Source organism: Narcine bancroftii, chromosome 3 (genome assembly GCF_036971445.1).
Source record: "Narcine bancroftii isolate sNarBan1 chromosome 3, sNarBan1.hap1, whole genome shotgun sequence".
NCBI classification, from domain to species: Eukaryota; Metazoa; Chordata; class Chondrichthyes; order Torpediniformes; family Narcinidae; genus Narcine; species Narcine bancroftii.
The window spans coordinates 40077125-40089684 of NC_091471.1; the positions used below are offsets into that span (position 1 = coordinate 40077125).

Genomic DNA, 12560 nt, shown 5'->3' on the forward strand with positions numbered 1-12560 from the left:
ATTTACTAAAATGTTGCCTGGATTGCAGTATCTAGAATACAAAGAAAGATTGAGTAGAGTGGATCTATTGAAGGTTGAGGGGAGTTTTGATAGAGGTATATAAAATTATGAGGGGGATAGATAGAGTAGATGTGAATAGGCTCTTCCCCTTGAGGGTAGGTGAGATTGGAACAAGGGGTCATAAGTTAAGGGTTTGGGGGCAAAACTTCAGAGGTAACAATAAGAGGAAGCTTCTTCACTAGAGAATGGCGGCTGAGTGGAATGACCTTCCGGAAGAGGTGGTTGCAGCAGGGTCAATTTTGTCATTTAAGAGATGGTTGAATGAGTACATGGATTGGAGGGTTATGGGCAAAGAACAGGTAGGTGGGACTAGTGGAGTTCACTTAAATCGGTGTGGTCTAGAGGAGCCGAGATGGCCTGTTTACATACTAATTGTTACAGTTATATAGGAGCCCAAAACTTCACAATACTCCAAGTGAGGTCTCGCGAGTGGTTTAAAGTCTCTGCTCTTGTATTCCTCTTAAAATGAATGCCAACATGCATTTACCTTCTTCACTACCGACTCAACATGCAAGTTTACCTTCAGGTTATCCTGCACGAAGAGTCCTATGTCCCTTTGTATCTAGGTATTTTCATTTTTGTTTCCATTTGAAAAAAATAGCCTCCCCATTTATTTGTTTTCAGCCATTATATTTCTGACATTGTATTTCATTTGTCACTTCTCTGCCCATTCTCCTACTCTGTCTAAATCCTTCTGCAGCCTCCTGGTTTCCTCAGCACTACCTACTCCTTCACCTACCTTCGTATCATCTGCAAACTTGTCCACAAAGCCATTCCTTAATCCAAATCATTAATATACAACATTTTTAAAAAGTGACCTCAACATTGACTGTAGAAAACCATGAGCAACAGACAGCCAGTCAGATGATGATCCCTATATTCCGGCTTCCTGTCAATCAGCCAATGCTGTACCCAAGCTAATGTTTCCTGTTAAATCATGGGCTCTTATCTTGTCAAGTTGATTCATGTGTGGCACCTTGTCAAAGGCCTTCTGAAATACCAAATTCACAATATCCATTGCATCTCTTTCATGTAGCCTGCTTATCATTTCTTCAAAGAATTCCAATGAGTTTGTCAAGCAAGATTCTTCCTTAAGGAAATTATGCAGGCTTTAGCCAATCTTGTTATAGGCCACCAAGTATTCCGTAACCATATCCTTCACAATAGACTCCAACGTCTTCCAAAACATTGCTGTCATTTTAAATGGAATATAATTTATTTTCTGCTGCTTCCTTCTTTTCTTGAATAGTTAGGTGATATTTGCAATTTTCCAGTTGTTTTTATTCAGATTATTTCATCATGCCTTGTACAGTTCACATTATTAAAATAAATTTTATTGAATGGAAAGTATTCAATTTTTCCTTATGTGCTGAGTTACAGAAGTTAATTGCATATCTAGGCAACACCAGAGTTGTTATTGCAGAGATGGGGCCTGGATCAGTTTTTTTTTAATACAAGCAAAAGGAATACTTTTTGGTCTTTGTTCAAATATAAATTAAAAGTTCAGAACAATATATTTCATATATCTTTGCCCTTGCTTGCACAGTGTAAGATTCTAATTTTTTATTCTAGTAATTGTGGATATGTTATTGCTAAATTAATTTTATATTCACCTTTTACCAATTGAACTAGATGTACAATTACTCTTTTAATAATTTTGTGTATTCAGGTACATGAAAGGCCGTATGACCTACGATCAAATCAACGCTGTCATCCATGAGCTTAATGCTGCTGTGAAAGCGAAGTATAAGATCCTAAACCAGCCACTGAAATCCCTGACTCACCTTACACGTAACCAGTACAATAATTTTAAAGAACAGGAAACCAAGGAAACCAAAGGTACAAAAGAAAATGTTTGGAAACAAAATGATTTATCAGGCTGTCATTTAATTTTATGTTGGACATTATATGGTTTCTTGTTACATTTTAAGTGGGGATGGAGAAAAGTCAAGTTTATTTATAATCTGATTGCACAAGTACAACCCAACGAAACAGTGTTTTCTGGTCCTCGGTGCATAGCATGCAGACGCACAACTGAACGTAATGTGGCGACTCACTTAAGCACATGTTGAAACAGCTCAAAAAGTTGCAAGTGCGGCGCAGACGTCAGCCTGTCAGGAGAGGGCTGACTACAGGGCAAACAACAGGCTGGAAAATGACGTCACTTCTGCCCCATGGTAAGTAAGGTTTCCTGGGAGTGTTGTTTAAAAATATATGCGTTTATCAAAAAAATCAAGTTTTCCCAACTAGACATCATTTGAGTTATAGACTACTTCTTTCTCTCATTGCCACACAGCACGACTACAATAACACACATACAGACAAACTATACATATGCAGAACAAAGTATTTATATGTACAAATACATAACTATTGTTCTGTAAAAATGAGTCTCAGATGGTAAGTGTGAGCAGTTAGAGCAGTGGTTCTCAACCTTTTTCTTTCCACTCATGTACCACTTTTAAGTAATCCCTATGCCATCGATGCTCTGTGATTGGTAAGGGATTGCTTAAGGTGGTATGTGAATGGGGAGGGAAGGTTGAGGATCACTGCTCTAGACCCAATTGTTACTGAAATATTTTGCTTGAGAAAAATTGTCACTGGCCCATTTCCTTTGAAGCTCTCAAACCGTGCACATAACAAGTCAATTAGATACGATTAAAACAGTAGTTTTCAAACTTTCCACCCACATGCCCCCTTAAGCAATCCCTTACTAATCACAGACCGCCTATGGCATAGGGAATACATAACTAAGTGGTATGTGAATGGAAAGAAAAGGGTTGCGAACCACTGAGTTAGAGTATAAGCTTTTTAAAGTATAATGTTAATCAAATTCATTGTCCATGACAACTAGTGATTTCTCTGTAAGAAAATCTAATCTTTTGCCATAACATTAAAACTTGAGCTGAAATGCTAATGTCATTTGAAAACTTTTGCTCTATATTAATGATATAAACGTTAACTGTTCACACACAATTTATTGTGAACTGAGCCAAAAAGTATTTCTTTGATGCATTCCTTATTTAATAACTTTATGTTGCATATTATCTAGTGGGCTCATTGTATTTCCCTTAATTTAAGTTCCATATAATTTGTTTGACCAACAATATTACTTTGCTAAACCTTTTTGCTATATTTTTAAAAATTAAGGTGGACAACATGAACCAGTCTTTCAATAATTTTGTTACCTCCTAAGTACCTTAGCAATGTCCTTTGATAATTGAAATTAATACATTGGTGATGTCATTTTCTGATTACAATGTTTGAACATGGCCACTACAGCTGGACACTATAGAAAATTAGAGCCTGACACTTAAATTGAGCCCAACAAGACCTGACCATTATGTAGTTCGGCTTGGTTTGAGCTGGCACACCTGGCTAGATGTTGTGTATGCCAAATAGTTGAATGGGAACATGAAGGAACTGAGGTAAGGGCAGCCCTGAACTGGACATGAAGGGGAATGGCATGGAGTCAATATCCTGAGAGCAGTGCCTGCAGCAAACCCCTTTAATGTTTCTGAATAGATGGAGTCTTGAAGCAAAACAGCTGTGTTTGCCTGTGGAGCCTGGCTACTTGACCTAAGCCTCAAGGAACCTATTTGTATGTCTATTTTAGGTTGTGTATTTTTTTTAAATGTCTGGGATAGGTTTGGATTGGCTATGGTTCAGGAGGGTTCAGGTTAAGTTTAATTTAAAAAAAAATTATATTTAGACATAGTTACAGGCCCTTTTGGATGCTGCCCAATTACATCAAATTAACCAACAACCCCTGTGCATTTTCAGTGGTAGGGAGAACATACAAACAGACAGCACCGGATTCAAACCCTATCGCTGGCGCTGTAATGGAATTGCACTAACCACTCTTCTAACTGAGCAGCCCCTTTATTTTGTTAATAAAGTTGATCTTTATGGCATCTCTAAGTAAAAAGGGTTAACTTTATTAATGAACAAAAAAAGGCAGTGCTGGTGCAGATGCACGAAAAGCAAGGAGTTCTACTGCTCAGTTCAACTGCCATCAGCTTTACACTGGCTTTAAATGGCCTGTTAAAGGAGCCAACGGTGATTTATTTTAAAATCCTGCAACCACAGAGTCTGGATCCAAGATGGCAGCGCCTTGGTTTGGCAGCAGCCTTGAGGAGTGACTGACTCCAGGAAAGCAGAGGACTGGTGCAAGGCACCAGAAAATGGGGAAACCTCCCACTATTTGAAGAAGAGCAGGGTAGATGACCTTATGAGTCAGTGACCATGGTAGTGGACCAGTGAAGGGGTCTGCAGCTGAAGAACATGCTGGCAGCAGGCTATTGGTGACTTGAGGCAAGGAACTCACACAGGCTGTGGGCTGCTGGCAACTGGTGTCAAAATATCCTGGCTCAAGACTGGCCGGAGGTGGTACCAGGTATCGGAACCGGGATGCAAGAGGGTACTGAGGGCTTCCTGATCATGTGGGAGGTTTGGATTTGGAGCTCAGGTTGCCAATGGTTTGGGCTGAAGTCTTAGTGGCTTCAGAAATGTTAGAGGCGAATCCACGGGTGCTCAGTCACTCTCGGTGTCTCATCTTTGCTTCTGACTGTAAGAGGTGACCGGCAATTTCTACTGATGGCAAATCTGTCTGCCTTACGGCAGCCCAAAGCAAATTTTGTGTAGTTTTACACCTTTTTTATTACAGGATAGTAAAGGGATCTTTATCTCAGAACACTAGCAGAGATTATAAGAAGCATTTAATGTTAGTGTTCTGTAGTGAAATCAAAATCATTATTTAAAACTCCAGCTCTATCACAAAAACACAGGAAATTTGGAGGAGGAGTTGACCACCAGGCCTGTCAAGCCTGCCCCATCAATCATTATTATCAGAGTGGATCTCTTCATCTCCTCTGCTGTTTTTCATAATCCTCAAGTCCTTGACCTATCGCCATCTTGTATTTTTATTGATCTGATCATCACCACCCTCTGAGTGGGAATTAAAAATTCTAGAAAGTCACTATTTTCAGAGAGAAGAAAAAATTTGCACACTTGAGTTTTAAATGACTGGACCTTATAAACTATCTTCCTTTGTGACTCTCCCACAAGTGAAAACATCTCAAAATCAAACTTCCTTGGGATCTTGGATGTTTTAAATAAGGTCATGACTCATTCTTCCAAACAGCAAGCAATGCAGACCCAAGCTACTTGCCCATCTTGAAAGGACAATTCTCTCATCCATGGAATTAGCCTGATGATTTTATTTTTCAATACCTTAAAAGCTACCATGTCCTTTTTTAAGCTAAGGACCTCCCCACAACCTGAACATCTCCAAATGTTTTAAATTCCAACCCTTTTGCAATAAAGGCCAAATGCTGTTTGCCTTCAATTATAGCATGTAGGTTAGGGGACTCTAAAACTAAGTGGTATAGAATTAAGGTGAGAGGGAAAAAATTTAAAGAGAACCTGAGGGGATTTTTCTCTTTCCCCCCCGCCCCCAACACACACACACACACACACACACAGAGAAGTGTATGGTGATATGGGATCCCATCTGAGGATCTGTCCTGAAGCATTCATGTTGATGCAATAATAAAGAAGGCTCACCAGCAGCTATACTTTGTGGTGTCTAAGGAGATTCAGTATGTCACTGAAGATTCTTAAACATCTGGTGTACCATGGAGAGCATTGTGGCTGGCTGAATCATTGTCTGGTACAGAAGTTGTTATTTGGGCCTGCAACATCATGGGCACCAGACTTCACTTCATCGAGAACATCTACAGGGAGCAGTGTCTTAAGAAAGCAGCCTCTATCCTCGGGGACCCCCACCACCCAGACCATGCCCTCTTCACTCTGCTACCTTTTGGGGGAGGGGTACAGGAGCCTAAAGACGAGCACTCAGTGGCACAGGGCAACTTCTTCCCCGCTGCCATCCTGAATGATCTTTGAACCAAAGACACTGCCTCACTTTGATTTTTCATGCACTTGTGGCCATTGGAATCACAGTGGATATGATGAAATAACCATGCAAGGCATTTTTAGAGTGAATCAAATGGATTTTACTCTTCAAACCCAAGCAACCTTTAAAAGCTCGAATCATGCGCCCAATACGCCCAAAATGTCATCATGCCCTGATGTCACATAGCCGTTTCTATGCCTTCTGGGAGTTGTAGTGCTTCCATAACACTGCGACATCCCAAAAAAAAGAACTGGAAGAAAGGTCTGTCTTTTAGGTGTTGACCTTTGTGACGAATTGTTAGCTGCTGCAGTGGGGAAAACTTGTCCACATGAGCTGGTTTAAGCCTGTCATTAGTGAAAGACTGTGGCTTCCCTCCAATGTCCAAAATATAGGTCAATCTCCTTTGTCTGAGTATCCTATAAGGATACTCAGATGACTGCATAAACCTGTCTATTACTGTAAAAAGATAACGATATCCTCTTGAAACAGGAAGCGGACCAACAATGTCCACGAGGACTTGAACAAACTGATGAGTAACTGCAGTGGTGCCTTAGTATGCTGCTGAACATTTGCTTTCTGGCAGGCAATGCAGGACCTCACCACTTGTGTAACATCTTTTTTAAGACCGTGCCACGTAAACTTGTCGGAAACCATACAAACGGTCAATCTAATCAATGGATGCGAGAGACCATGCACAGAGTTCAATACTCGACGTTTTAATTACTGAGCGTGCTTGATATATCACAGAGGAGTAGTTTGCCATGAATTCCAAACTGGACATCCTTCAATTGCAGGTTTGTGATAGCAGTCCAATCAGCCTAAGTCTCATGGTCATGTTCTTGGACTGCGGCCAAGCTGTGTAGTCAATACCTTGATCTAAAGACGAAACTTCAAGTGGAACAGAATGGGAGAGTGCATCAGCTACTACATTGTCTTTTGCAGAAATATGTAGTATTTTTGAGGAAAATTATGAATTGAATGATAATTGCTGTTGTTATACTGACCACTAAAATGTTGTCGAGGTAAATTAAGACATTGGTCATACCACGTCATAAAGCATCCATCACCTGTTGAAATGATTGAGCGGCATTCTTTAACCTGAGTGGCATTCATAAACAACCCAAACAAGGTAATTGTTGCTGTTTTTGGAATGTCTTTCAGCTCTAAGTGAATGCCATGCACCAAGTCTATTTTGGAGAAGATCTTTGGTCCATCCAAATTAGCTGAGAAATCCTGAATGAGGTATTGGAAAACAATCCTGAATAGTGGTGTCATTAAGCTGCTTGTAATCTTCATATGGTCGCCAACCTCCATTGTGTTTTGGGACCACGTGTAGTGGGGATGCCCAGGGGCTGTCGGACCTACGAATTATGCCTAGTTCCATCTTGACAAACTCTTCCTTAGCTAAATGCAGCTTCTCTGAAGGCAAACGACACAGTTTAGCATGAATAGGTAGGCCCCTAGTACAAATACAGTGAGTAACACTGTGCTTTGCAGTGGAGGCAGAAAATTGTAGTAGTAATATAAGGGAAATCTTCCAACAGCTTACAATTCATCCACTGGTTTACTTGATGTCTGAAGGTGCAGAGCAGGGCTCTAGGCATGGACTAAAAAGTAGTTCCATCTATTAATTGGTGCCGTTTTAAGTCAACGAGGAATCAATGAGCCCGAAGAAAATCTGCACCCAGCAAAAGTCGGGATACTGCTGCTATAATAAATGGCCAAGTGTAAAGATGATTCTCAAATTGACATTCACCTTCCTGGTGCCAAAGGTCAGAATGTTGGAACTGTTTTTTTTAATATTTATGATTTTTCCAGTCTTAGTTATCAATATTATCAGTATCAATGTTAACAGCATCAGCACTGACAATTTACAATTGTCCATTTTATACAGTTTCTGCAGAGTTCAAGCTCTCGTTATCTCCCTTCATCCCCAATCCCCATATTCAACACTAGATGTTTAAGTCATCACAATTACACAGAACACTAAAGACATTCCCAACAAAGGTATGAAATGTGTCAGGATTTTGTGGGTTTGTCACGGCATGGCAGTCAGAGTCCAGGCTGTTTTATTTTCTTAACCTTACTTGGTAAGGACGAGTTGGGCCCCCCCTCCCAAATGGCTGAAGAGTAGGCAGATAAGGCGGGGCGGCGAGACCCAACAGTCTACCTATAGTTGTGCTGCCATGAAATTTAAATACAGTTTAAGTATCCTATTTTATTCCTTAAGTTGTAAGTGATTTTCTCCAGGGGAATGCAGCTTTGCATTTCCATGTTTCAACGCGTAATGCTCAGGCAGGAGTCTGATTTCCAGGTAACCACTATGTACTTCCTGGCCACTGCCAATGCGATCATCACAAATTGAATTTGGACAGCCTCATTGTAAGTCTTATGTCCATTATATTTCCCAACTAGAACAACTCGGGGTCCTGCAGGAATTCATAGGATTTGGCCTAGTTTTACCCAAAAGAGCCTCACCTTGGTCCATGTCCAGGTTGCATGCACAAAGGTTCCTGTCTCAATGCTGCATCTAAAACATTGATCTGATCATTCTGATTTAGATCTGTTCATTTTTTGCGGCTACAGATACAGCTGGTGTAGAAAATTGTACTGTACCACCCTGTACCGCACGTTGATGGTTTTAGTCAGCTGGTCCAACATAGGTCGGGCCAGCAACGCTCATCAATTGCTATTCTTAAGACTGACTCCCACCTCTGTTTTGATTTATGAAGGCCTGATTTGGGTCCTTCCGCTTGGAGCAGGAAATACATTGCCAAGATGAACTTCCCCCTTCGAATCATGGTCTCTATGTAGCTGCATTTTGGCGGGGCCATGGTTAGACTTAATTTGTCCTGTAAAAAAAAAAAAAAGATCTTATCTGAAGGTAGCAGTGAAACGTCTTGTGTGATGAACCATACTTGTGTCTTGAGTTGCTTGAATGACACAAGTTGCCCCTGCTCATAACAGTCCTCTATACACCTGACACAGTTCTGATGCCAGGTGTCCAGGATCTCATTTCTGGTTTGTGCCAGATGTATTATACTCAACAGTCTGCAATATTGTCTGCTGCCTGTCTCTTTTGCACAAATCCTGCTTGGTCTTTGTTTATTAGTTTTGGCAAATATTTCATCAATCTATTCACCAGGGCTTTGGCAAGTATCTTATCGTCTGTATTTAGCAGTGAGATAGGTCTCTAGGAGGATGGCAGTTGCAGACCTTTGTCTTTTTTTAAGTATCGTCATAATGATTGCAGTCGAAAAATATTCAGGGAGGGGATGGTTCTCCACTGCCTGGTCCACCGCCTCCAAATAGAGTGGTAACAGTAAATCTTAAAATCCCTTGTAGAACTCTGGTGGAAACCCATCCTCCCCTGGAGACTTGTTAGTCTGATGCGAGTTCAATGCTTTCCTTATCCCTTCCTCCGTGAAGGGAAGATCTCAGCTGTCCTGTTCTTCTGGGTCGAAATTTGGAAGCTCTTATTTGGACAGGAAGCTGTTGATTTTATCAGGACGCCCCCCCCCCCCCTGTTATCTCTGATTTGTATAGATCTTGTAAAATTCCCTGAAGGTCTCATTAATCTCTTTTAGTTTATATGTGGTTCTTCCATTCCCAGTTTGTATTGCATTGATTGTTCTTGAGGCCTGTTCTTCCCTCAACTGCCAAGAGAGGATTTTATGGGCTCTCTCCCCCAATTCATAGTATTTTTGATTTTACCATATTATGGCCTTTTCCATGCTATATGTTTGAAGCGCATGATATTTAATTTTCATGTTTGCCAGAGCCCTGTCGTGGTCCTGAGCCTGATTTTTGATAATCGTTTTCTAAGTGAGTAATTTCTTGTTCCAATTCATCCACCTCCCTCATATTCTTTCTTCACTGTCTTAGTGTATCCAATTATCTGGCCTCTCAAATACACTTGGGGATATCCCATAGGAGGAATTTATCTGGAGAAGAGGTATGGTTAGCCTCGCAAAATATTTGTGTTCTTATAAAACTACAAAACTCTGGCTTATTTAACAGCAACACGTGTGTGTTGTATCCTGCTTATCTGGCATTTCTTTTGTTCGTGTCAGGAGTGAATGATCTGAGAGAAGTCTCGCCGTGTACTCAGCTTCCATGATCCTACCATCTATATGGGCTGAAGTCAAGGTTAGGAGTCATGCTGTTTTGAGTACAAGGAATAATTCCTCTCCCTCGGATGTTTCCGCCTCCACACGTTTATCAAATTCAGCTCCCTCATATAGCCAATGGTAACCCTCACCGCCTTTGCTTTAGTTAGCTATTTTCTTGACTTATCTAAGACGGGATCCAGGCAAAAATTAAAATCTTCCTCCAATCAAGATGTCTTTCTTTCCCTCTTCCATTCTTAGAAAAGTGCTCTGTATGAACTTTTCTTCATCAAAGTTGGCGGCGTATACATTTACTAGGGTCCAGAATTCTGAATATATCTGACAATGCACCATGAAAGAGTGCTTTTGATCCAAATGAAGACTATATTACTTGCACCACCCATCCTTTTTTAATCTTGCATGTTCCATTTTGTTAAGATATTTCTTGTAAACTTTTTTAGTTATGCCAAGGCCCTTTTTCTCTTCACCAGCCCATTAACATTAAAACTAATACATTTCAATGTTCTAACCATATTCTTCTTTAAAATAATATTTTTTAACAATAAAACCTCTGACTCTTTAAGAAAAACGCACTGTCCTTCCCACAGAATATGTCAAAGAAGAACCCTTTCCTTTAGTGCCATTTGTTTTGGTTACTCCTTTCTAGGCACCATTCTCCCCCTTAGACTGGAGTCTCCACCCTGCTACTACTTTTCCCAGATATTTTCCCCCTTTTACTGAGCTCTCTGAGCACTTCTATACCTTTTATTTTTAAACAATAAATACAAGACAGTTTAGCAAAAATTTAAAAAAAATACAACTTTTCCTACTTTGTTCCATTATAAATATTTTCACAATTTTCTCCCTTGGCCACCTCAATCTTTTCTTTTACAAACTTCACAGAAAATTTTCCACATCGTTTGTTCTTGATTTTGAAAAATTGCCCGTTCCCCTCTACTTAAACCTTCAAAGTCATGGTGTATATTTCAAGTTCTTAGCACGTAATTGTCTTTTCACATCTTCAAATTTTTTTCTTTGTTTAATTAAGTTTGGACTAAAGTCTTGCTTGAAAAAAAATTTCATGACCAACCTTGGGCAGGCCATTATTCTGTTTAGTGTAGTCAAATGCTGCTCCAAGAATTATCTCCCATTCTCAGTAGCTTAAAAGCTTCACCAGAACTTATCTTGGTCTCTGGTCACCAGCTCTTCTAGGTCCAAGTGTTTGGTGAGCTCTCGCGATATGCAGTTTTTCTCCAAATTTGTCTTCTCCCAACACTTGTGGGACCCATTTTTGAAAAAAGTTCACCGGGTCTCTTCCCTGAATTCCTTCCTTTAGTCCAATAATAAAGACGTTGTTCCATCAACTGAAGTTCTCCATGTGAGAACTTGTTTAACCAATTCCCATTCTCTGGCTTTTTTCCAAAGCCTCAGGTTTTGCAGGTGTTTTTTTTTGACTGCTTCACACATTCTCTCCATCAGGTCTTCAATGATCTCTTTTATTTTGGTCATTTTTTCCATCACTGTTTCAATAGATAAGTTACTCAAATTCTCTTTTTTTTCCAGGATGATCCAACTCTCCAGTTTTACCTGGATGTGCTGGTCCCATTATCATTTTTGCACCATTCCCTTTTGGGCATTTAAATTTTCAGTTGAAGAGGAGCTTCTTCAGTCTGTTCTCGGTGGCTTTGGCTTCTTTGTGCTAGTTTTATCCATTTTTGATTAAGAAAATTTTGATATTTCAAGTTTTAACTATTTAGCACTCTTCAGGGAGAGCTCAACCAAAACATGTCTATTTAGGTCTTTCGCATGGCCACTCCCCCAGTTAAAACATTTTTTTAATGATATAGGGAATTTTGGGAGGGATATGGGCTAAATGCAGGCAAATGGGACAAGCTCAGCCAGAATGGTTGAGTTGGTCTAAAAAATCTATTTCCGTTCTGCTTAACTCTGACTTTTCGTAAACCTATGAATATCTGAAAGCTTTTTAAACGCTTTGTCTTTGATTCCTCACACGACTTAAAAAAGCCTTTCTGCCACTGCCACACCTAACATTGTTCCCTGCTTTGTGTGTTTTGCCAATCAGATTTTTTCTCAAAGTAATTAATTTAAAATTGTTTCACTACAACTCTAAAATTTTCAGAAGATGGAGAGTTTTTGAGATTTCACTTGAGTTGATGTGAAGATTTCATTCTGAAGTCCAAGCACTTATTTTGAATCTTTAAACTAGTTTCTGATTTTTAGTTGGAAACTAATTCCTCATCCAGCAATGCATCATCCACACACTTCATTCACTACATTGTCAAACAATAAAACGCCAGAAATTCTATAGAGGCTGGTACACTCCCAAGTTAAAATGCTATGAATTAAGCTAAACTTACATAAACATGCTGAAGAAATAGTTTGACATTTTAAAACTAAAATTACTTAATCTGTGCCTTGAAGTTTTTACAGGCTGCTTCTGAGGTTAACTTTTA

General features: G+C 39.8%; 1 protein-coding gene across 6 annotated transcripts in view; it reads left to right on the forward strand.

Moving 5' to 3' along the window:
- The window catches only part of ska1 (spindle and kinetochore associated complex subunit 1), a 47627-nt gene that overhangs the window by 34014 nt on the left and 1053 nt on the right, over positions 1-12560 (forward strand). For all 6 annotated transcript variants that reach the window (XM_069923895.1, XM_069923898.1, XM_069923896.1 and 3 more), the window contains one exon: positions 1730-1899. In XM_069923895.1, coding sequence (XP_069779996.1) covers positions 1730-1899 — 170 coding nt within the window. The remainder of the gene's footprint in view (positions 1-1729; positions 1900-12560) is intronic.